This window comes from Ceratotherium simum, chromosome 6 (assembly GCF_057802395.1).
Source record: "Ceratotherium simum simum isolate JZ-2026a chromosome 6, ASM5780239v1, whole genome shotgun sequence".
NCBI lineage: Eukaryota > Metazoa > Chordata > Mammalia > Perissodactyla > Rhinocerotidae > Ceratotherium > Ceratotherium simum.
The window spans coordinates 33,627,123-33,654,328 of record NC_141905.1 but is presented as its reverse complement, the minus strand read 5'-3'; the positions used below and the strand labels follow the sequence as shown (position 1 = coordinate 33,654,328).

The 27,206-nt window shown below is 35.2% G+C and overlaps 1 protein-coding gene across 1 annotated transcript in view; it reads right to left on the bottom strand.

Moving 5' to 3' along the window:
• Positions 1-27,206, bottom strand: part of LOC101393374 (catenin alpha-3) — a 753,022-nt gene that overhangs the window by 437,768 nt on the left and 288,048 nt on the right. Inside the window, exon 5 of the mRNA XM_087433001.1 lies at positions 26,428-26,691. Within this exon, the coding sequence (XP_087289127.1) occupies positions 26,428-26,691 (264 nt within the window). The remainder of the gene's footprint in view (positions 1-26,427; positions 26,692-27,206) is intronic.

Sequence of the window (27,206 nt, the reverse complement as noted above, 5' to 3'; positions counted from 1 at the left end):
CCTCCAACTACTAATACTGTACAATCTAGATGAATGGTTCTCAACAGTTAGTATGCATAAAGATCACCCGAAAAGCCTGTTTCTTGAAAAAGATTTACGACCCCATCATCAGAGTAGATCTAAATGAGGAACAGAAATCTTCATTTTTATCAGCATCCAAAGTGATTCTTATGCAAGTGGTTAATCACCAAAGATTTGAGAGCCATTAACAGAATTAAAGAGAGTTCTTAAACTCAACAAACAGAAGAACTAAACTCTTACGGAAATATAATTGGTATAATTAATATCCTCAAAGAGATTTAGATGTTTACTATAGCTGTAAAGAGAATAGCCACAATAAAATCAATGGTGTTCTTGGAAATTAAAAACAGTATTGCAGAAATAAAAACTACACAACTGAAGACTTGAAGAGCAGAATGAACACACCTAACAGCAAAATTAGTCATGAGGAAACAGAGCCAAAGAATTTTCCCAGAATGGAAAATGTCAAGAATATGCAAAGTATGAGAAAAAAATTAAAAGCCAGGAGATTCATCCAGACAGGCCAACAACCATCTTAATAGGATTTTCAGAAGGGGAAAAAAATGTGTCTCTGCCTAGAAAAGGGTCTGGAAAACATACACTAAACCCTTAATAGCAGTTATCTCTGGCAATAAGAATGGAATTGAGGTGGAGTGAAAAAAGACATTAACATTTCCTTTACATATTTCTGTAATTGTATGATTATTTTACAAGAATAAATTCATGTCTTTCTTATGAAATTGATTAACTTAATCATAAATGAAAAAAAATTTATGTCAAAGACATACTAGGACAATGGTAATACAAAGAAAACCAGGAATATCAATATTAATATCTGACAAAATAGACTTCAGAGCAGATAATATTAAACAGGATAAAGAGGATCATTTTATAATGATAAAAATCACATCCATCAGGAAGTCATGACAGTCAAGAACATCCCCGAACCTAACAATATAATTTTCTAAATGTATTGAACAAAATACCACTAGAAATACAAGAAGAAAATGGAATTCCATTGTGATATGGGAGACCTCAACTCCCCTCTCTCAAACAAGTGAGGTAGAAAACAACAGTAAAGAAGCAGATAATGTATTTATTACAATTAAGAAGTTCAAGATAACAGATTTTTTAGAATTGCCTATTAAACAAAGAGAGAATACACATTTTTTTCAAATATATATGCAACTTTTAAAAAGAAACATGAATTAAGTCACAAAGAAAATCTCTACAAGTTTCAAAAAAATTACAAAAAAATCTCCAAAGTAAAACCTATGTTGTCTGATGAAAATTCAATGAAACTAGATATTAATTAAAAAGGAAGACAAAAACAAACAAAAACCAATTTTTTAAATTTTAAAACACCCTTCTAAGACTCTTAGGCAAAAAGAAAAAATATAAATCAAAATTGATGCCTATTTTGAAAAAAATGAAAGTACTTGCCTCTCAAATTTTGTCCAGAGGAATACTGACACCATGAATGAATTTATTTAAAAACAAAGAAGAAAAACAAAATGAGGGAGACTAAAAATAAACTAAATAAGTGTACTTAGGATACTATAAAAGACCAGCAAAATTAACCTTCAGAAATTAGAAGGTAGGAGTTAATAAAGATAAAAGCAGAAACTAATTAAATTTTAAAATAACTAAATAGTAATCTTAATTACCAAAAAAATCTTTACAAGGAATAAAATAGAAAAATTCATGTTTTAAAAATTTAGCTTAAAAAAAGGAAGACATATGTTTCTAATGTCATACATTTATTGCTTCTTTTCTACTTTGCAGAATTTATTGGACTTTGTTACCTTTGATCTATTTTTGTGTGGGTTCCATGGATATTTGAAAGGTGTGTGTTCTGTTGTGCACAAAGTTCTATACATCAAATTAAGTTGCAAACTGTGCATTGTGCATACTGGTAGTCAATAAATAATAATAAAGAAAAACAAAAACTTCTCTATTTTGAGGGCCTTTATAATATGTCTTAAACCAACTTTCCTAAGCTAGATTCCAAGTAGTATTAAATGTGAATTGCCCACTCCTATTATGCAGTCTCTTTGTCACCGCCAATATTTCTTTTTCCTCCATACTTTCTCTCATTCATATTTTCCACTAGGGTACTCCCTAATTAACACTCAATTAATAATAACTACCACTAAATTCCATCCCAGAGTCCTCTTCCTAGAGAACCCAACTTCCTAGTGACAAGTGAGTGAGGATTTGAAGGCAGAGTGCTGGGCTTGACTCTAATAGTTTGGTTTACATTATTCTCATCTTCTGTACAGGTATGCAATTCTTAGGATCAAAGACAATTTCTTTTACTTTTTTTCTAGTTTCATGAAGCATATGACACTGTGGGAACTGAGAACAGTTACCTGATAAATATTGATGATTAACTGGTTGCAGTGAAACCCATGACACAGACACTTTATAAAAATTTGTTTTAAAACTGCTCTGGATTTCAGTTTTAGCTTTTTCAAGTTTTGGAGAAATAAAATAAAATCATTATTATATCTGGCCACCTAAAAGGCTTCTCTATGCTTGATATCAGGTTCATGGAACCATAAAAGTTGAACATTCTCCATAAAGCCATGTACAACATGTATCTAACAATCCCCAGAGGCCAAGAGCAAGCAAGGTCTAGCAAGCATTATTATCCACATATTTTATTTACAAGACACTCAACCCTTTCCATGTTTAATCATCAAGATAAAGAGATCTTGTCCTTCTCTTATTGGGTAAACATTTATTAGATGCATTAAAATCTCTCACTAGGTTCTCAAATGCCAGCAATTCATTATCTTTTCAATAAATATTTATTAAGCAATTACTATGTACCTGGCTCTGTGCTAGGCAGTTGGAAATATAAATATGAATAACACATCATTCCTCTACTCATAGACCTCATCATTTAGTAGAGAAAGACAGATACATTAATAAATAAATGTATTAAACTCAAGACCTAACTGTATTCCAACACTGTCCATCATGTGTCACAAGAGATATTACTCTGAAAGGGCAATTATTGGGGAGAGAGGGTCATGAGAAATGAGTTCAAGTTATAACACTTCTAATTCCCGTTTATTTGATCTTGGACAAGTTATACAACTTAAAAAAGAGAAATTTGCTGCTCTACAAAGCACATAATAATTCCTGACCTATTTGCTTTCAAGGTAGTCTGATCCTAATAATAAAATGTGCAGATAAACACACCAAATATTGCAAATGTAAGGTGCTATTATTAAGCCAGTACCTAGCACAATGCCTCACACAGACTAGATTTAACAAACACTTGTTAAATTTAAAGAGTACGTTATAACATCCCCTATTCTCAGATTTATCATCCTATTTTAATACATTTCATTAAATTTTAATAACTACCTCATACATAACAGAGTATGTATGAATAAAGATAATAATAATAATAAAATAATCCATATAACAACCCAGCTTAAGCATATACCCAGTGGCTTTAAAGCCCCTGATGTGGCTATGTACCCATTCTCTCCCCACTGCCTCTGCTCCTAGATTTTTCATTAATTATTCTCTTCTTTCTCTTTATAGCTTACCATATATTTTTGTACCACTAAAAATATATATTGTTTAGTTTTGCATGTCTCAACACTTATATAAATGGAAAAATGTTGTATGGATTCTTACATGGCTTGCTCTTTTTTGGTAAAGCTTTATGATTTGGTACTCATTCATGTTAATGTGTATTGCTATAATTTATTCATTTTCATTCATTATGGTCTCATTCCTAATTTTAAGGGGAATGGTTTTAATGACAAATGTAAGTATGAAGTTCACTGTAGAATTTTATAGAAACAAGAAAATTCACTTGTGTTCCTAGCTTGCTAGAAGTTTTAAATAAATTATATTGAATTTTTCTAATGCTTTCTGTATCCTCTGAGACTAAAATATAATTTTTCTCTATGGTAAATAACATGAGTAGATGTTTTAAAGTTGAACTAACATCACATTTCAAGAATAAATTCAACTTTGTCATAATGAGTTCTTTTATCAATTGCTGAACAGGTTGTTCACATTTTGTTTAGGTATTTGCATCCTTAGATAGGCATGTGAATTTCCCTATCTAACCTGTTTGGTGTAGGTAGCATTGGTTTCACCGCTTCATGTAATAAATTGGTAAGCTGGTACTTCTTTTGCTGTTCTCAGGAAGTTACTATAGAAATACATTGACATATCCTGGGCAGGGTTTGTGACACTCCTCTTAACCATATCTGGGCCCGGTGTTTGATTTGAGTAAAAACTATTCACTACTAATTCAATTTAATTCTTTAATTCACATTGTCTATTCTTTTTTTTTATTGTGGTAACATTGGTTTATAACATTATATAAGTTTCAGGTGTACATCATTATATTTCGATTTCTGCATACATTACATCATGTTCACCACCCAAAGACTAATTACAATCCAAATTCATACATATTTGGCTAATCACCCTTTTCACTCTTCTCCCTCCCCCCTTCCACCAGGCCAGCCCCCTGGACATTTTACCTATGTTAATTCTTCCAATCCAAGAGCACAGAATATCTTTCCATTTCTTTGTTTCTCCTTCAATTTCTTTCAACAATGTTTTGTAGTTTTCAGTGTACAGATCTTTCACCTCTTTGGTTAAGTTTGTTCCTAGGTATTTTATTCTTTTTGTTGTAATTGTAAATGGGATGGTATTCTTAATTTCTTTTTCTGCTACTTCACTGTTAGTATATAGAAATGCAACTGATTTGTGTATGTTGATTTTTGTACCCTGCAACTTTACCATATTCATTTATTATTTGTAAAAGATTTTTGGTGGGTTCTTTAGGGTTTTCTATATATAAAATCACATCATCTGTAAATAGTGACAGTTTCACCTCTTCCTTTCCAATTTGGATCCCTTTTATTTCTTTCTCTTGCCTGATTTCTCTGGCTAGGACTTCCAATACTATGTTAAATAGGAGTGGTGAAAGTGGGTATCTTTGTTTGGTTCCTGTTCTTAGAAGGATAGCTTTCAGTTTTTCACTATTGAGGATGATATTAGCTATGGGTTTGTCATATATGGCCTTTATTACGTTGAGGTATTTTCCTTCTATACCCATTTTATTCAGAGTTTTTATCATAAATGGATGCTGTATCTTGTCAAATGCTTTCTCTGCATCTATTGAGATGATCATGTGATTTTTATTCTTCATTTTGTTAATGTGGTGTATCATGTTGATTGATTTGCAGATGTTGAACCATCCCTGCATCACTGGAATAAATCCCACTTGATCATGGTGTATGATCTTTTTAATGTATTGTTGTATTTGATTTGATAGTATTTTGCTGAGGATTTTTGCATCAATGCTCATCAGTGATATTGGCCTGTAACTTTCTTTTTTGTGTTGTTCTTGTCTGGTTTTGGTATCAGGGTAATGTTTGCTTCATAGAATGAGTTAAGAAGTTTCCTCTCCTCTTCAACTTTTTGGAAGAGTTTGAGAAGGATAGGTGTTAAGTTTTCTTTGAATATTTGGTAGAATTCACCAGGGAAGCCCTCTGGTCCTGAGCTTTTATTTTTGGGGAGGTTTTTGATTACTGTTTCTATCTCCTTGCTGGTGACTGGTCTATTCAAATTCTCTATTTCTTCTTGCTTCAGTTTTGCAAAGTTGTATGATTCTAAGAATTTATCCATTTCTTCTAGATTATCCAATTTGTTGGCATATAGATTTTTGTAGTCTTCTCTTATAATCTTTTGTATTTCTGAGATGTCTGTTGTAATTTCTCCTCTTTCATTACTGATTTTATTTGTTTGAGCCTTTTCTCTTTTTTTCATGGTGAGTCTAGCTAGAGTTTTGTCAATTTGGTTTATGTTTTCAAAGAACCAGCTCTTAGTTTCATTAATTTTTTCTGTTTTTTTTTACTCTCTATTTCATTTATTTCTGCTCTGATTTTTATTATTTCCTTCCTTCTACTGATTTGGGGCTTTGTTTTTTCTTCTTTTCCAGTTCCTTTCCGTGCACTGTTAGATTGTTTATTTGAGATTTTTCTCGTTTGCTGAGATAGGCCTGTATTGCTATGAACTTCCCTCTTAGAACCGCTTTTGCTGTATCCCATAAATTCTGGCATGTCGTATTTTCATTTTCATTTGTCTTGTCTCCAGGTATTTTTTGGTTTCACCATTGATTTCTCCGTTGACCCAATAGTTGTTCAGTAGCAAATTGTTTAATCTCCACATATTTGTGGCTTTTCTCATTTTCTTCTTGTGGTTGATTTCTTGTTTCATACCATTGTGGTCTGAAAAGATGCTTGGTATTATTTCAGTCTTCTTAAATTTATTGAGACTTTTTTTGTGGCCTAATATGTGATCTCTCCGGGAGAATGTTCCATGTTATTTGAAAAGAATGTGTATTCTGTGGTTTTGGATGGAATGTTCTGTACATATCTACTACGACCATCTGGTCTAATATACCATTTAAGGCCAATGTTTCCTCATTGATCTTCTGTTTAGATGTTCTATCCATTGGTGTAAGTGGAGCGTTAAAGTTCCCTACTATTATTGTGTTATTGTCTATTTCTCCTTTTATGTCTGTTGCTAATTGCTTTATATATTTAGGTACTCCTATGTTGGGCACATAGATATTTACAAGTGTTATATCCTCTTGTTAGATTGTTCCCTTTGTCACTACGTAGTGCCCTTCAATATCTCTTGCTACAGCTTTTGTTTTAAAATCTATTTTGTCTGATATAAGTATTGCTACCCCAGCTTTCTTTTCATTGCCATTTGCATAGAGTATCTTTTTCCATCCCTTCACTTTCAGTTTGTGAGTGTCTTTAGGTCTGAAGTGTATCTCTTGTATGCAGCATATGTATGGGTCTTGTTTTTTCTATCCAATCTTTCTTTTTATCCATCTTGTTATTTTTTGATTGAAGCATTTAGTCCATTGACATTTAAAGTAGCTATTAATAAGTATGTACTTATTGCCATTTTGTTACTTTTTTTCTCTGTGTTTTCATAGTTCTTCTCTGTTCCTTTCTTCTTCTCTTGCTCTCTTCTCTTGTAATTTGATGGCTTTGTTTAGTATTATGTTTGAGTTCCTTTCTCTTAATTTTTTGTGTATTTATTATAGGTTTCTGGTTTGTGATTACTATGAGGTTCATATATAATAACCTACCTATATACAAGCTATATTAAATTGATGTCTCTTTAGTTTGATCTCTTGCTAAAAGCTCTACTCTTTTACTACCCTCCTCCCACAGTTTATGTTTTTGATATCATATCTAACCTCTTTATTTGTGCGTGTGTAGCCATTACTCTCTTATCATGGAAATAGATAATTTTAGTACTTTTGTCTTTTGACTTTTGTATTCTCTTCATAGGCGGTTCATCTGCTACCTTTACTATATATTTGCCTTAACCGGTGATTTTATTGCTTTTTTTTTTATAATTTTCTTATTCCTATTTGTGATCTTCTCTTTCCTGCTTAAATAAGTCCCTTTAGCATTTCTTATAAGGCTGGTTTCTTGGTGATAAACTACTTTAGTTTATGCTTGTCTGGGAAATTCTTCATTTCTCCTTCCATTCTGAATGATAACCTTACCAGGTAGAGTATATTTTTCTGTAGGTTTTTTCCTTTCAGCACTTTAAATATATCATGACACTCCCTTCTAACCTGTAAAGTTTCTGCTGAGAAGTCAGCTGATAGCTTTATGGGGTTTCCTTTGTATGTAACTTGTGCCTTTCTCTTGCAGCTTTTAGGATTCTCTCTTTACCTTTAAGTCTTGACATTTTAATTATAATGTGTCTTGGTGTGGTCCTCTTTGGGTTTATCTTGTTTGGTGTTCTCTGTGCTTCCTGTAGCTGGATGTCTGTTTCCTTCCTTAGGTTAGGAAAGTTTTCAGCTATTATTTCTTCAAATAGATGCTCTGCCCCTTTGTCTTTCTCTTTTCCTTCTGGGACACCTATAATATGGATGTTAGTGCGCTTGATGTCGTCCCAAAGAACGACTGTCCTCCTTCTTTTTTATTTCATTTTTTTTGTGTGTGAGGAAGATTAGCCCTGAACTAACACCTGTTGCAAATCCACCTCTTTTTTTGCTGAGGAAGATTGGGCCTGGGCTAAAATCATGCCCGTCTTCCTCTACTTTATATGGGATGCCGCCACAGCATGGCTTGATAACCAGTGCGTATGTCAACACCTGGGATCCAAACCCGTGAACCCCAGGCTACCAAAGTGGAGCGTGCAAACTCAACCGCTACGCCACCAGGCTGGCCTCCTCTTTTTTCTTTTATCTGTTCAGCTTGGGCGATTTCCTCTAGTCTTTCATCCAGCTCGCTGATCCATTCTTTGATATCATCTATTCTGCTATTGAGTCCCTCTAGTGAATTTTCATTTCCAGTATCGTATTCTTCATTTCTGATTGGTTCTTTTTTATATTTTCCAATTCTTTGTTGAAGTTCTCACTGAGTTCATCCATTCTTCTCCCAAGATCAGTGAGCATCCTTATAACTTTTTGTTTGAACTCTTTGTCAGGTAGATTGTTTATTTCAGTTTCATTTAATTCTTTTTCTGGGGTTTTGTCCTGTTCCCTTTACTTAGAATGTATTCCTTTGTCTCATTTTGCCTCTTTCTCTGTGCTTATATCTATGTATTAGGTAGGTGAGCTACATCTCCTGATCTTAGAGAGATGGCCTTATGTAAGAGACTCCCAGAGTGTGCTTCCCTCTCGTCACCAGTTCCAAATGTTCCAAGAGTGTCCCCTGTGTGGGCTACATGTGTCCTTCTGTTGTGGCAGGGTTGCCCTTGCTGCAAGTGCCCAGGGAGGCTAGGCTGTCCCCCTGGCCAGCTGGTTGTAATGCTCAGCTATGTGTGATTGCTAGGGACCCTTCAGTCACTTTATCAGGTGTGGGGAGCCCCAGCACATTTGGCTGCAATGTCTAATAGCACATTCCTGTTGCAGTTTTTCTGTTAAGCGAGTAGGACCCCAGTGTGGCTGGTTGTTAGGCTCAGGGGCTTAAAATTGCTGCAGGCCTCCAGCCTGCAAGGCTGTTATCAGCTCTCTCAGGAGTGCAGCTGAGTGGGGCTGGCCCCTGGCATGGGAGCACCCAATTGTTTCAGGCTTTGGAAGGTGGGGCTGATCCCCTATGTGGCTGTTTCAGAAGTGATGAGTCTGCTGCAGCTGACAAGCCCCACCGCCCACAGAGCCACTCATCCCATCAGTACAGTCCTGCCCCATGTGCATGCCCCAACCCACTGAAGCGGACCCAGTTGCCCCACTGCAGAGTCCCCACACACTCCATCAGTGCCCTGTACACTCCACCCACTCCTCACGCATGCCCTGAACTACAGAGGCAGACCCACTTGCCAGGCTGCAGAGGTTCCATATGCTACGTCTGTGTCGGCCCACAAGTTGCCTGAGGGCTTGCTGTTGGGTGGGGCGAGTCCCTAGGGTGGGCTCCCTGACCTGGCTGAGCTGGATTAAATCAGTGTTCTAGTGGATGGAACAGACCCTGGGCTAACAGGCCAGCCTCTGTGTCAGCATGCCTGCACTAGGTCACAATAATGGCTACCACCAATGTCTCAGTCCCTGGAGAGGTCTCACCTCTCACTGAGATGCACCCAGAGCCTATCAGGTGAGTTTCTTTTCACCAAAGGACTGTGCACCTTTCTTTCTGGTGATTTGAGGTTGCTTTCCAAAATGGGCGAATTTGTACATTGGCCTTTTAAGAGCAGGGTTTTTTTCCCTTATGTCCAGCTTTTCTGGTCGTGTATTCCCCGTTGTTGTCAGTAGCCAGCAAAGCCAGATATTATGACACTCCTCTCAGTTGTGCTGTATCCAAAAGATGCTTACAATGGTAACGCTCAGATCCCCCGCTCCTCCAGGGAACACTTCATACCTTAGGATTGCTCTCGGCCAGCTGTGAAGTGCTGCAGCTTGCAAAGGTGGCTGTTTTCCCTCTCCAGAAAGGAATTTATGCCTCTTCCACCTCAGTCAGCACTGTCCTTTGTTGTGGGGGTTCTTTTTATCCAGTTTTCAGTTCTCTTTCAGGGGTAACTGTTCCAAGAGCAGTTGTAAATTTGTTGTGTCTGTGGGATGAAGTGAGTTCAGAGTCCACCTACGCTGCCATCTTGACACAATATCCCACATTGTCTATTCTTGTGTCAGTTTTGGTAAGTTATATTTTCCTAGGAGTTTTTCCATTTCATCCAAATTTTCATTTTAATCAGTAAAAGATTGTTCATAATATTCTCTCTTAGTATTGAAGTATTTAGAATATTTAGTAATATTCTCCATAGTTATGCTCCCTTTTTCATTCCTACATGCCATTTTCTGTGTGCTCTCATTCTTCCTACTCTATCTCATTAGCAGCTTGCTAATTTTATTAATCTTTTCCAAAAACACACTTTGGGCTTTGTTGATCTTTACTATAGTATCTATGCTTGTGATTTAATTAGTAATTTCTACTCATCTTTATTACTTTATTCTTTCTAGATTTTTTATATTGTTCTCTTTCAAACTCAAAGTGAAAATTTACCTCATTAATTTTCAGCTTTTCTTCTTTCCTTATATAAATATTTTAGGTGATAAATTTCCCTCTAATTATTCCCTTTAGCTATATCCCTCAAATTTTATTTTCATTATTTCTCAGTTATAAGTATTTTTTCTTTCAATTACAATTTATTCTTTGACCCAGGAGTTACACAGATGTGCTTTTCAAAAAAGATTCCAAATAGGAGAGTAATTTCACTTATTCATCTAAATATATTTCTAGGTAGCCTGTATGATACTAGTTCTTTGAAAATCATTGGCTTAGTAAGTGGTCAATTTTCATTAATTTTTCATGTGTCCTTAAAAAATATGTTACAACCTTCTGGTGAATTTCACCTTTTATCACTAAATAGTAACCATCATTAGCAATTTATTTTGACTAATATTAATACAGCTACACCATATTACTTTGATTAGGATTTGTTGGATATATGTTTCTCATCCTTTGACTTTCAAACATCCCCTGCTTTCATGTTTTAAGCGTGCTTTTCATAAATAACATATAGCTAGATTTAGTTTTCTAGTCTATGTTGTCAGTCTTCATGCTTTCAAGAGTTTGGGGCTTTTTTGTACATTTATTATGATTACAGGAATATTTGAATTAATTTTATTGTCATATTTTCTAATATCCATTTGTCCTATTTTTTCTGGGTTTTTTCTTCCATTTGTTTCTTCTTTTAGATTGACTGAGTTCCTTGTTTTCTTATTCCATTTTTCCCTTCTCCGTGTTTTCAAATTATACTGTCTATTGCTATACATTTTTTAGTAGTTACTCTAGATGTTTTAACACACTCATTTAATATCTAAAGTAAGTCAATACCTTTATCTTTCCTCCAAAAAAATACTAAGATCCTATAACATTTAACTCTCATTCCACTCTTCTTTAATTAATTGTTATTGTTTCCATGCACATTTATTCTGTATTTTTAATTGCAGAAAGTATAGTTATTAATCCTTTATAAAATTAGTATTTGAGCAGTAGTAAACCCATATATTTACCATTTCTTCCGCTTACCAATTCTTGCACTTGTACCTTTTTTCTTTTTCTTTAGCAATTTCTTCAGTGAAGTTGTTGACAACAAACTATACAAGTTTGAGTTTGGGCACAAAATATCTTTAATTTATCTTTGTTTTTGAAAGATAGTTGCATTGTGTACTGAATTCAAAGTTAATAGTTATGTTCTCTCAAGACTTAAAAGAACAACAATTCCACTGTCTTACAGCATTTATATTTGAGAAATTGGCTATTGGACATTATTCACTTCTGCATGTGGAGATCCACTTTTCTTAACACCATATATTGAAAAGATTATTCTTTTCCCCATTGTGTATTCTTAATACCCTTGTCAAAGATTAGTTGACCATGAATGTTTGAATTTATTTCTGGGCTATCTGTTCTGTTCCATTGGTCTACACATCTGTTTTTTTTTTTTTTCTTTTTCTTTTTAAAAAAATGCTTCTTTTTTTTCTTTTGTTTTATTTGTTTGTTTGTTTGCTTTGAGCAAGATTGGCCCGGTGCTAACATCTGTTATCAATCTTCTTCTTTTTATTTTTTTTCTTTTTTCTCCACAAAGCCCCAGTACATAGTTGTGTAACATAGTTGTAGAGTTGTAGCTCTTCTATATGGGATGCCACCTCAGCATGGCTTGATGAGCGGTGAGTAGGTCCATGCCGAGGATCCAAACCAGTGAACCCCGGGTCGCTGAAGCAGAATGCATGAACTTAACCACTACACCACCAGGCTGGCCCTTATACATCTGTTTTTATGCCAGTTTTGTACTGTTTTAATTACTGTAGCTTTGTAATATATTTTGAAATCAAGAAGTGTGATATCTCCAGCTTTGTTCTTCTTTCTCAAGATTGCTTTTGTTATTTGGAGTCTTTGTGGTTCTATAGGAATTTTAAGATGTTTTTTCTATTTATGTAAAGAATTCCATTGGGATTGTGATGGGGTTCAGATCAATTGAGTAGTTTGGACATTTGATCAATTTGAGTAGTATGGACATTTTAGCAGTATTGAGTCTTCCAATCCATGAACATGAGATGTCTTACAATTTCTGTGTCTTTTTAAATTTCCTTCATTAATGTTTTATAGTTTCGAGTAAACAAGTCTTTTACCTCTTTAGCTAAGTTTATTCATTCGTATTTAAATTTTTTGTTGCCATTGTAAATAGGATTGTTTTCTTAATTTCTTTTTCAGATAGTCTGCTGCTAGTGTATAGAAATGAAACTGATTTTTATATGTTGATTTTGTATCCTACAATTTTACCGAATTCATTTATTGGTTCTAACAGTTTTCTTGTTGAGTCGTTAGGGTTTTCTATATATATGATCATGTCATCTGCAAACAGAGATAGTTTTACTTCTTCCTCTCCAATCTGCATGACTCTACTTTTTTTTTTTTCTTATCTAATTGCTCTGGCTGGGACTACCAGTACTATGTTGAACAGAAGTTGCAAGAGCAGACATCTTTGCCTTTTACCACATCTTAGAAGAAAAGCTTTCAGTTTTTTGCCATTGATCATGATTTTAGCTGTGGACTTTTAATATGTGGGCTTTATTGGGTTGAGGTATATTCCAACTCTACTTAATTTGTTGCGAGTTTTTATCATGAATGGATGTTGAATTTTGTCAAATGCTTTTTCTGCATCTATTGAGATGATCATGTGGTTTTTATCTTTCATTCTGTTAATGTGGTGTATCACATTGATTGATTTGCATATGCTACACCATCCTTGCATCCCAGGGGTAAATCCCACTTGGGCATGGTGTATAATCCTTTTAATGTACTGTTGAATTCAGTTTACTAGTATTTTATTGAAGATTTTTGCATCTATAATCATTAGGGATATTGGCCTGTAGTTTTCTTTTTTTGTGGTGTCTTTGTCTGTCTTTGGTAATAGGTGCTGGCCTCATAAAATTTGTAAGTGTTTGTAAATGTTGTCTCTTCCAAAAAGTGTTCTATTTTTTGGAAGAGTTTAAGAATGATTGGTATAAATACTTATTTGAATGTTTAGTAGAAGTCATCTGTGAAGCCATCTGGTCTTGGACTTTTCTTAGTTGAGAGGTTTTTGATAACTGCTTCAATCTCCTTATTTGTAACTAGTCTGTCCAGATTTTCTATTCCTTCTTAGTTCAATCTTGGCAGGTTGTAAGTTTCTAGGAATTTATCCATTTCTTCTAGATTATCTAATTTATTGGCATATAATTGTTCATAGTAGTTTCTTATGATTCTTAGTATTTCTGTGTTATCGGTTGTATTGTCTCCACTTTCATTTCTGATGGATTTATTTGAGTCTTCTCTTTTTTTTCCTTAGTTAGTCTAGCTAAAGGATTTGTCAATTTTGTCTATCTTTTAAAAAAAATAGCTCTTACTTTCATTGATCTTTTCTATTGTTTTTCTGGTCTCTACTTCATTCATTTCTGTTCTGGTCTTTGTTATTTCCTTCCTTCTGCTAATTTTGGGTACAATTTGTTCTTCTTTTTCTAGTTATTTGAGGTGTAAAGTTAGTTTGTTTATTTGGAATCTTTCTTTATTCTTAATGTAGGCATTTGTCCCTATAAATTTCCTTCATAGTACTGCTTTTGCTGCATCCCATAAGTTTTGGTATGTAGTGTTTTCATTTTCATTGTCATAAGATATTTTTTAAATTTGCTTTTGATTTCCTCTTTGACCCAATTGTTGTTCAAAAGTGTGGTGTTTAGTTTCCTCAAATTTGTGAATTTTCTTGCTGTTATTGATTTCTAGTTTCAAACTATTAAATTTGGAAAAGACACGTAGTATGATTTTGACATTATTATATTATTAAGATTTGTTTTGTGTTTTTATTAAGACATTTCACAAATAGTATGCTTTTGCTGTTGGGTAGAAAGTTCTGTATATATGTCTACTAGGTCCATTTGGTGTATACTGTTGTTCAAATCCATTATTTCTTCATTGTTTTTCTCTCAGAATGTACTATTCATTATTAAAAGTGGAGCATCCTACTGTTACTGTATTGCAGTCAATTTCCCCTTCCAGATCTGCAAATATTTGCTATATATATTCAAGTGCTCTGACATTAGTCCAAATATATTTACAACTATTATATCTTTCTGTTGAATTGACCCTTTTATCATTATATAATAACCTTCTTCTCTAGAGACAGTTTTTGACTTAAACTCTATTTTGTCTGGTATAAGTATAGCCACTCCTATTTTATTTTGGTTACTATTTGCAGGGAGTAAATTTTCCATCCCTTCACTTTCAGCCTATGTGTGTTCTTAAATTCAAAGTGAGTTTCTTATAGACAGCATATAGTCAGATCTTGGTTTTTAATCCATTCAGCCACTCTCTGTCTTTTGATTGGAGAATTTAATCCATTTGCATTTAAAGGAGTTATTGATAGATAAGGACTTACTATTGCCAGATTGTTAGTTTTTTCTGATTGTTTTGTAGTTTCTTTGTTCCTATTTTGCTGTTTTCTTTTGTGATTTGCATTTTTTGTAGTAGTATGCTTTAATTCCTTTCTCTTTATCTTTTATGTATCTACCGCAAGTTTTTTCTTTGCAATTACCATGAGACTTACATAACACATCTTATAGTTATAACAGTCTATTTTAAGCTGATAAAAACTTGACTTTGATTGCATACAAAAACTATACACTTTTACCCCCTCATATTATATGTTATGATGTTACAATGTACACCTTTTTATATTGTGTAGCCATTAGCATAATTTATAGTTATTATTACTTTGTCTTTTAACTTAGATATAAGAATTAAAAGTCACTTATCCATCACCATTATAGTAATAGAGTATTCTGTTTTGTCTATATAATTACCTTTTCCAATGAATTTCATACTTTCTTATGTTCTCATGTTGTTGTTTAGTGTCCTGTCATCTCACCTTGAAGAACTCCCTTTAGCATTTCTTGTAAGGTAGGTCTTCTGTTGATAAACTCCTTCAGCTTTTGTTTGTCTGAGAAAGTCTCTATCTTCCCTTCATTTTTGAAGGACAGGTTTACCAGGTACAGTATTCTTGATTGGCAATTTTTTCATTCAGCATTTTGAATGTATCATCACATGCCCTTCTTGCCTGTAAGGTTTCTGCTGACAAATCCATTGATAGTCTTATGGGGGAGGGGTGTTTCCTTGTATGTAACAAATTGCTTTTCTCATGTTTCTTTCAAGTTTCTCTTTGTCTTTAACTTTTGACAAATTGATTATAATGTGTCTTGGTGTGGGTCTCTCTGGGTTCATCTCTTTTGGTATTTTTTAGACTCCCTGGATCTGGATGTATATTTCCTTCTCGGGTTTAGAAAGTTTTCAGCTATTATTTCTTTGAATAAGCATTCTGCCCCTTTCTCTTTCTCATCTCCTTCTGGGACTCCCATAATGCATATATATCCACATGATGATACACCACAAGTTCCTTAAGCTATCTTCACTCTTATTTATACTTTTTTCTTTTTGCTCCTCTCACTGTATGATTTCCAGTGACCTGCCTTTGAGTTCACTGATCCTTTCTTCTATTTGATCTAGTCTGTGTTGAAGCCCCCTACTGATTTTTTCAGTTCAATTACTGTATTCTTCAGCTATATGATTTCCATTTATTTTTTATATTTTCTCTGTGTTAAAATTCTCACTTTATTCATTAATTGCTCTCCTGACCTCAATGAGCATCTTTATAATCAATATTTTGAATTCTCTGCTGGGTAAACCACATATCTCCATTTCATTAGGTTGTTTTCTAAAGATATAGTTTGTTCTTTTACTTGGAATATATTTCCTTATTTTTTTTGACTCTCTGTGTTGGTTTCTGTGCATTACATAAAACAGCCACCTCTCCCAGTTCATAGATTGGCCTCATGTAAGAGATGAACCTCAGCAATCAGCCCATGCAGAGATTCTGGATGCTTCTCAAACTTTTGTGCTAGTCTAACTGGAAAAGTTGGGACACTAGATGTGCCATCTAACCCCTTCCAGGAAGAAACTAGTAGCTGGGCTTTATTGCTGGAGAAAGCCAAGGGAAGAAGTCATGGGAAGAGCCTGCAGGGCTATTCAAAACTGCTACTTTGTTCTGTGTAGACCCCAGGGAACTAGAGAATGCTGGGCCCCATAAGGTCCCACTGGCAGGTAAGTTGGAAGCCAGACCTTCAGGCAGTAGCCAGAAAAGTCAAGATACTAGATGTGCAGTCCAACTCCCTCCAAGGAGAAGCTGGTGACTTGGTTATTCCACTGGAGCAAGCCAGGGGAGAAGTCATGGGAAGTGCCCACACAACTTTTCAAACTCCCGGGGGGCTAGTGATCACCTGCCCCATCAGATCCCAGAGACAGGTGAGTTAGAAGCCAGACCTTGGTCAGCAGCTGGAAAAGATAAGACATTAAATGTGCAGTCTAACCTCTTCCAAGGAGAAGCTGGAAGCTGAGCTTTATTGCCTGCTCTCTCTGCACTCAGTCAGGGCAGAGAGCCACAGGAAGTACTTGCACACCTGTTTAAAACTGTCTCTTTATTCTCTATGGTCCAAAGGGACTAGTAAATACTCAACCCCATCAGCTCCCAAAGATAGGCAAGTTAGGAGACAGACCCTCTGGTAGCAGCCATAAAAGTTGGGGCACTAGATATGTGGTCCAAAACTTTGCTCCTCAAGGAGAAGCTGGGAGATGGGGGTTCCCTCTTAATTATATGGTACTGTGTTAGGGGTGGGGTTTATGATGAGAGTGTGTCTCAGCTTTTCCTACCTGTTTTGATGTAGGTATTTTCTCAGCTGTCCAATGTGCAGGAATCTCTCAACTAGTTTCTGGATTTCTATCAGAAGAAATTGATCCATATGTAGTTGTTTATCCAGTGTGTTCATGGATTGAGGGAGAGTCAGGAGCCTTCTATTCTTCAATCTTGTGGAGAATAAAGCTCTCCCTATTTAAAAATATTCTTTTTGTCTTTGGTGTTCTTCAGTTTCACTACAATATGTGTAAATGTGGATTTCTTTTTATATATCTTGCTTGGGAATTATTGGACTTCTTAGCTATGGAGATTAGTGTCTTCCATCAGTTCTAGGAAATTCTTAGTAACTTTTTTATACTTTTTTCTGTTCTGGACTTTATACTAGAATATTTTAGAACTTGTCACATCATTCTCCATGTATCTTAACTGCTTTTTAAAAAGTATTTTTTCTTTTTGTGTCTTTCTGTGGTGCATTGTAAGGAACTTCTTCAAATATATCTTTCAGACCATTAATTCTCTATCTAATCTGTTTTGCCTAACCACTAAATTTTTCACAATTATGTTTTTCATTTTAGATAGTTCTGTCTCGTCAATTTCAACAGTCTTTGTTCCTTTCTCATACTCCTCATACTTTAGTGAATAAATGAGGGAATAATGTATATTAAGCGTACTAATTTATATTCAGTATCTCATAATTTCAATAGCTGCAGTGTTTGCAGATCTGATTTTGTAGTTTGTTCTTTCTGCAAAGTCTCATTCATGGTGCCTTGATTTTTTGTGTTTGGAAACTTATTTTCCTTGGAACTGCATGAGAATATTTTGTGGGCTGCGTGTAAAGTACAGAGAGAATTCTGAGTTTATTTCTGGCAGGTACTTGGAGGTATTGCCAAGACAGGACAACTTTAAATTAAATTTTCTGCTGGGGTTTTAGAGGCTCTACAGATAATATGAATTCTGACCCAAAGTCCAGATAAGGACAGACTTATGGTTAGAAAATTTCCAACATGTTTTGTATTTTTTTTCCTGAGCCACCTAGAGCTACGGTTAAGCCAGCCAAGTTTTCCTACTATCTTCTGCCGTAGGGGCTAGTGTTTTTCTTGTTTATCCAATGAAGTGGTCAAATTTAAGAATTCTCAGCTTCATGCAAGGGTCTCATGTGACTTTCCAGTTGGCAGGCTATAGGCTTTGTCTTTTGTCCTCACTTCATGGTCTTTCAAAATCCACGCTTCAGGCCATAATGGAAATTAAATTCCCCCTTATCCCCCAGCACAATGCTGGTGCTGGTTTGCTAGTCTGGATTTGTGCTCTCTTTGTATCTGGCTGGCCTCGATGAATTTTCCTAATTCATCTATCAGATTATCCATGTATTTAAAAATATTTTATCCACAATTTTTAGTTCTTCTGTTTTACTATATTTCTAGAAACCAAACCATTTTTTAAAAAATCATAATAAAGTCCTTCTAGATATCAGTGATATTCATTTTTCTTTAGCTCCTAAATGCTAATCTGATTGATAGAGGTCCTGTTTTCTCCTTCAGGTGAAAACATAAGAATATAAGGACTACATTTCCCAAAATTATTACTCTTAATAAAAGGCAGCATATTTTGGCTGTTGCGGGGTACCTAAACTAAGCCTAGGCAGCTACAGAAAAAAGAGAATTTTTTTTTTCTCTTTGTGCTCCCTTATCACAGAAAACAATCTGGGCAGCAGATTACTTAGATATGTTTCTAGTGGTTTCCCTCACTATAAATTCATGTCCCAGTTAAAAGTTAGGTAAAGTAGGGCCACACGCCCCAAGTTGGCTACACTACCAGTTGTAGAAAGAAGAAAAAAATAGGGTAAAAGAAAAATGCTCTTTACTCCAATATCACAAAATGACATGCAGCATTCCTATACTCACCCTTTTCTTCTTTCCTTCATTCATTGATATTCACCTGGCACTTACCATGTATAAAGCATTGTTCTAGGTGTTAAAGATACAAAAGTGAATTAAAAAGTATATGAATGACGAAACATAAATGAATATATAAAAAAGGAATATAAGAAAATAAATATGACAGCTCTTTAAAAACGAGAAAATACCACAGAACTCCTGTTTTGTTATCATCTTTATCATAAGCGGACCTGGATAGTTCTTGTGCACCATCATTAGAACAGGTGCTTTTTCCCTCCACATAAGAGAAAATATGTCTTAAAGGACTTAGAGTTGCAAAGCAATTTTCACTGGAAAAGTTTCTTCCCTAAAGACATTTTCAAAATTCTGTTAATCTACAATTTGACACTTCTCAACTCTCATTCAGTCAGAAATGCACAGGGAACACCCCATAATTCACATTAGCCTTTCCAGTAAATCAATCGATTTAGTCTATGTAGTGTTCTAATTCAACTTGTATTTTCTCCACCAATAAATCTCAGGTTTCATATCCACAAGCAGCCGTGGACCAGAATGAAAGATTTAATGAAGCTTCAGCGTGGTAGTTGTTGAGTAAGCACTCTGATACATTTCCACACTATAAACATTTAATGAGACTTACTCCCAACAGAGTATTTACTACATCAATTTATTTCATAGTATTATATTTGCAGACGCAAGAGAGCAAAGGTTATTTTGGATCCTTTACCAATACAGCTTCCTGTAAATAATGAAAACTGCAACCATTTAATTTACAAAATCATTTAAAATGGCTAAATGCTCAATAAATTCTGCTTTATCTAGTTCAGACAGCCTCAGCAGCTATTTATAACTCAGATGTAAAAAATATTTAAAACCCAGGCGTTTTGTACTAGTTTGGACATCCCTAGCTTTGACTGAAACTGAATTTCAAAGGTAGTTGAGACAATATTAGGATTTCAGGAAAATATCTTTGGGACTCCTTCCTGCCTTGTTCAGAAGTGAGTCTGCCACATATCTTGAGGAAAAGAAGACTTCATCACTATGCCTATGCCCACTCCCATCAAAACTGCGCGCGTGCGCACGCACACACACATTTTTTCCTCCTTTCTAACCACTGCCATTTCTTGCCTGTAGCAGCCACTTTCAACTAAAGTGAGAAAAGAGAAGTCCTAGAAGGAAGAACCATTTGGAAATCTTCTGTCTTCTTCAATAATGATAAGAATATAGAATGCAGTGTCTGGGATGAAACGGACCTCTTATGCAAGCATTACTAGCCACTCCCCAAATACAAACTATTTCTACTTAAATGACCCAGGTACAAAGCCCTTTTCACTAAAAAGTTATTCCATTTTCTGGACTTATATTTATATGTTCTCTGATGATTTGTATAGACTAAGAATCTTAGCATAAATTGTGTTGAATTTTAATTAAGCACATTAAGTTCTATCTCTGAGAATTCAATATAGCACAGAAGTTAGAAATATCTTATGGAATCAGAGAGACTAGATTCATACTCTGGCTACTACCACTTACTAGCCTTCTGCTTGAGCAAGTTCCATAACCTATGTAAGTCTCAGTTTTATTTTCTGTAAAACAAAATAAAAATACTTATCTTATAGGGACTTGGTAATAATTAAGTGATAAATTCATGTTAAGAGTTTAGCTATCAAGAAATGTTACATGTTAATTTATGGGGGACCTAACATTCTACTAGTATCACTGGTATAAAATTAGTGAGAAACAGTATTGCCCACAAGGAGCTTTCAGTCTTATCATGAAGACAAGACACACGCATCTAATGGACAAGTTTATTGAGTGCTCATTACACAGGGCAAACAATTAGATGATGGGATATTATTAAGGAGTCACCACAAACAAGAAAAATCTCAAATTAATAATCTTAAACTGCACCTAAAAGAACTAGGAAAAGAAGAACAAACAAAGCCCAAAGTAAACAAGAGGGAAATAATAAAAATTAGAGCAGCAATAAATGAAATAGAGACTAAAAAAAAGAGTAGAAAGGATCAATGAAACTAAGAGCTGGTTCTTTCAGAAGATACACAAAATTGAAAAACCCCTAGCAAGACTCACTAAGAAAAAAAGAGAGAAGGCTCAAATAAATAAAATCAGAAATGAAAAAGGAGAAATTACAACAGAAACCACAGAAATACACAGGATTATTAGAGAATACTATGAAAAACTATATGCCAACAAATTGGATAACTTAGAAGAAACGGATAAATTCTTAGAATCATACAACGTCCCAAAACTGCATCAAGAAGAAACAGAGAATCTAAACAGACAAATCACAAGTAAAGAGATTGAAACAGTAATCAAAAACCTCCCAAAACACAAAAATCTAGGACCAGATGGCTTCTCTGGAGAATTCTACCAGACATTCAAAGAAGTTTTAATACCTATCCTTCTCAAACTATTATGAAAAATTAAAGAAGATGGAACACTTCCTAACTCGTTCTAGGAGGCCAACATTACCCTGATACCAAAAACAGACAAAGACAACACAAAAAAGGAAAATTACAGGCCAACATGGCTGATGAACATAGATGCAAAAGTTCTCAACGGAATATTAGCAAATTGAACACAGCAATACATTCAAATGATCATACACCACAATCAAGTGGGATTTATTCCAGGGATGTAGGAATGGTTCAACAACCACAAGTCAATCAATGTGATACAACACCTTAACAAAATGAAGAATAAAAATCACATGATCATCTCAATAGATGCAGAGAAAGCATGTGACACAATACAGCATCCATTTATGATAAAAACTCTGAATAAAATGGGTATAGAAGGAAAGTACCTCAACATAATAAAGGCCATATATGACAAACCCACATCCAATATCACAGTTAACAGTGAAAAACCGAAAGCCATTCCTCTAAGGAACAAGACAAAGGTGCCCACTTTTGCCACTCTTATTCAACATAGTACTGGAAGTCTTGACCATGGCAACTAGGCAAGAAAAAGAAATAAAAGGTATCTGAATCGGAAAGGAAGAAGTGAAACTCTTGCTGTTTGCAGATGACATGATTCTATATATAGAAAACCCCAAAGAATCCACCAGAAAACTATTAGAAATAATCAACTACAGCAAAGTTGCAGGGTACAAAATCAACGCAAAAAAATCAGTTGCATTTCTATATACAAATAACGAACTAGCAAAAAGAGAAGTCAAGAATACAGTCCCATTTACAACCACAACAAAAAGAATAAAATATGTAGGGATAAATTTAACCTAGGTGGTGAAAGACCTATACACTGAAAACCATAAGACATTACTGAAAGAAAACAAAGAAGACGTAAAGAAATGGAAAGATAGTTCATGCTCACAGATTGGAAGAATAAACATAGTTAAAATGCCCTTATTACCTAAAGCAATCTACAGATTCAATGCAATCCCAATCAGAATCCCAATGACATTATTCATGGAAATAGAACAAAAAATCCTAAAATTTTTATGGAACAAAAAAAGACCCTGAACAGCCAAAGAAATCCTGAGAAAAAGAACAAAGCTGGAGGTATTACACTCCCTGACTTCAAAGTACACCACAAAGCTATAGCAATCAAAACAGCATGGTACTGGCAGAAAAACAGACACACAGATCAATGGAACAGAATTGAAAGCCTAGAAATAAAACCACACATCTATGGACAGCTAATCTTCAACAAAGGAGCCAAGAACATAGAATGGAGAAAGGAAACTCTCTTCAATAAATGGTGTTGGAAAAACTGGACAGCCACATGCAAAAGAATTTAAATAGACCATTATCTTTCACCATACACAAAAATTAACTCGAAATGGATTAAAGATTTGAATGTAAGACCTGAAACCATAAAACTCCTAGAAGAAAATATAGGCAGTACACCCTTTGACATCAGTCTTAGGAGAATCTTTTTGAATACCATGTCTACTCAGGCAGGGGAAACAAAAGAAAAAATAAACAAATGGGACTACATTAGAGTAAAAAGCTTCTGCAAGGCAAAGGAAACCAGGAACAAAATGAAAAGACAACCTACCAACTGGTAAAAAATATTTGCAAATCATATATCCAACAAGGAGTTAATTTCCAAAATATATAAAGAACTCATACAACTCAACAACAAAAAAACAAATAACCCGATCAAAAACTGGGCAGAGGATATGAACATCTTTATGAAGATATGTATATCTTCCAAAGAAGATACACAGTTAGCCAACAGGCACATGAAAAGATGTTCAACATCACTAATCATTAGGGAAATGCAAGTCAAAACTACGAAATTTCACCTTACACCTGTCAGAATGGCTATAATTAACAAGATAAAAAATAACAATTGTTGGAGAGGATGTGGAGAAAACGGAATCCTCATACACCACTGGTAAGAATGCAAACTGGTGCAGCCCCTATGGAAAGCAGTATGGAGATTTCTCAAAAAATTAAAAATAGAAATCCCATACAATCCAGCTATCCCACTACTGGGTATTTATCCAAAGAACACGAAATCAACAATTCAAAGATATGTATGCATCCCTATGTTCTTCACAGCATTATCCACAATAGCCAAGATGTGGAAGCAACCCAAGTACCCATCAATGGATAAACGGATAAAGATGTGGTATATATATACAATGGAATACTACTCAGCCATAAAAAAGACAAAATCATGGCATTTGAGACAACATGGATGGACCTTCATGGTATGATGCTAAGCAAAATCAGCCAGCCAGAAAAAAACAAACACTATATGATTTCACTCATATGGGGAAGGTAAACAAACACATAGATAAGGAGAAGAGATTAGTGGTTACCAGAGGTATAGGAGGGGGTGGGAGGCGAAAGGGGTAAAGGGGTACATGTGTATGGCGATGCATAAAAACTAGACTATTGGTGGTGAGCATGACGCAGACTATTCAGAAACTGATATATAACAATGTGCACATGAAATTATTCAATGTTATAAGCCAATATGACCTCAATAAAACAATTAAATTAAAAAATGAGTCATCACTAATCTTCTACTGTATTTAGACAAATAGTTCCTAAAATTTTCACATAGATGCTAATAATTAGGAATTTAATAAATTTTCACATGGATGTCAATAATTAGAAATGTAATAATGTTGGATTAGAAATGATGAGACCTATTTAAAGACATGTAACTAAAGAAAAAGCATATAGAAAGGTTATTCTAAATTTAAATGAATTAAGTATCTAATAAGTTTATCATGAAAGTAATAATGTTAGGAACATTATAGGAATTATGAGTTTATTTTTTTAAGTCATCAGTAAAATTTTATTAAATTTAATTGCATTGATTTCTTCATTATGGAAGAATCTGCCTCCAAATAGTCATCTCCACTAAAGATAATGAGAGCAGAGACCTATTAAGCAGTTACTATGTGCCAGGCACTGCTCTAAGCATTTTTATATGTATTATTAATTCACTGATTCTGATATAGGTCCTATGATATAGGTCCTATTATTATCCCCATTTTACAGGTGAGAAAACTGAGAGTTAAATAAAATAACCTTCCTCAGGTCACATGGGCAGTAAGTGCCACAGCTGAGAAAGGAACCCAGGCATTTGGGCTCCAGAACACTTACCCTTAAGCACTACACTCTGTTGCCTCCCATTAAGGAACTACATGCCTGACTTCGATAGCCAATGATCTTTGACATCATACTTAAATGTCTGATAAATATCAACATGTTGAAAACTGAGTTTCTGATCTTTCTGTCAAAATCAGCTTCACACAAAGTCTTCCCCATCAGAGTTGATGAAAACTTCATCCATCTAGTTGCTCGAGCCAGAAAAAAAACCAAAACAAAACCTTGTAATTATCTGTGGTAGACACAGAGGTGTACTGCTCATATCCCCCATCCAGGTAGGACTTGCTGTCCAGCTGTGGGAAATGAGGAGCGCAGACAGCTCCCAGCTGTCAGTTCCTTCAGAATCTGCCTCAGCTCCAGGGGGCTGCTCCCCACTCAGTCCCTGGAGGTCATACACTTCCCAGGGCAGGGTGATCTGCTTCCAGTCCGAAAGAAGCATAAAGGCCTAGCTATTTCTACCTGATGAGGTACACTCAAGGACCAGGCTCTCTCCAGAGCTCCCTGCTGATTGGTCCAGGCTTTGTGGGTCTGGCTCACAGGTCAACTTCTTCCTCTGCTCAGTCCTGCTCCCTCCCTCTTCTCTTCACACACGTTAATTCCTAATAACTCCTTGTATAGCAAACTCCATCCACTGTGTGCTTCTGGAGAACCCAGCCTGCTACATGAGCCATGACTCCTCCCTTTCTCTCAAATCCCACATTCATCCTGTCAAATCCAGCTGGCTCTACCTAAGAAAATTTAGCCTTAATATTCACGGACACCACCCTAGTCCAAACTAAAATGTGAGGTGGAATGAGGTGGTGCATGTAAGCTACAAAGATGAAACCTGTGCTACTACAATAGTCTCCTGCCTGACTTTTCAGTTTCTCCCTTTGTTCCCCTTCAGTCTATGCTCCACATGCAGCCTTTTAAGATTCAAGTCTCAGCGTGTCACACCTCTGCTTAAAACCTTACAATGGATCCCATTTAACTTAGAGTAAAAGCCAGAGTCCTTAAAAGCCTACATGGCCCTCTAAAATCTGGCCCCATTGGGTCTCTGACCACAGATCCTACCACTCATCCCCTTCTTCTCCCCACCCAGGCACCCTGGCCTCCACGCTGTCACTTAAACACTGGGGGCATGCCTTCAAGCTTTTGTTCTAGATCTCCATCTGCCCAATTCTCTAACTTCCTTCAAGCCTTTGATAACATCTCACTTTCTCAATGTAACATTCTATACAATTTACTTATCTACAACGTTATTGTTTTTGGTTTTTGCCTATATTCCCTTGCTAGAATGTAAGCTTCACAAGGGCAGTGATCAATTATATCCCAAGCACAAAGAACAGTATCAATAATAAGTATTTATGGAATGAATAAATCCTACATTTCATAAGTTGATCCATGTAAAATAAAGTCATCATTTCAATCTAATTAACAATCACAATTTAAATTCATTGACTTCCTTGGCAAAGATGTAAAGGAATCAGAAGCCTACTGATACAACATTTTCCTGCTAATCAATTCATTGGAAGACACAAGATAATGACAGAGACTGACTGGATAACTGGATCTTTATTTACTCACAGTCTAAACTCCAACACATGGATATGAAAACCCACTTCTGTTTATTTTCACATTGGGACATCAAATCACATTTTACCTTTCTCTCAACTTACCTCAAGCTCATCAAGGGCACTTCCCAGAGTTGCTGCCTGGGGTTCTGGTGGGACAAGCATATTCTGGATACCTTGTGAAGCATTTGAAATTACACTGAGGGCATTCTGAATTTCTTCACAAACTGTGTCCTTGCTGGCTTTGAGGGAAGCAACATCAGAATGTTCCAAACAAGCGGAACAAATTGAATGCAAGAGCGGGGAGTTCTCCTTCAAGGAGGCCCGGGCCCCTGCGATTTCATCCCTCTGATTTGGCGATTTTAAGTCCTGAGGAAGAAAATAAAAAGAGAGGTTCCTTACAATGGGTGATTAAATCTACAATGGGAGAAAGATTTATATCCATTTTTCTGTCAATATAAACAAAAAGATAATAGACACTAAGAATTTCAACTTCAGCTATAAGTTGAAATCAAGGGAATCAATTATTTTTACACCCCTTCAGATCCTGAAAAAGTTCTGATAGGAAAGCTGAGCCAATTAGCAAATAAAAGTCACAATGGTGCAGATGTGTAATAACTGAGTAGATCTTTCATTTGTCAGTCATATCCCTATAAGTCAGAAAAATACTCTGGCATTCACATTATTAAGTGCATTATAAGAGAGCTTAAATTACAAGGATGTTGATTACCTATTTCCGTAGATGCTGATGAATGCATTTAACCTTTTCATTAAAATTGAACCAATTCAGTTAATAATACTAAATTGAACCTCCCACCATTTATCCACTCTTTTTCAGAAACACTTTCTAATAAAGTAATCCTGGATCTTTCTTTCTTTGACAT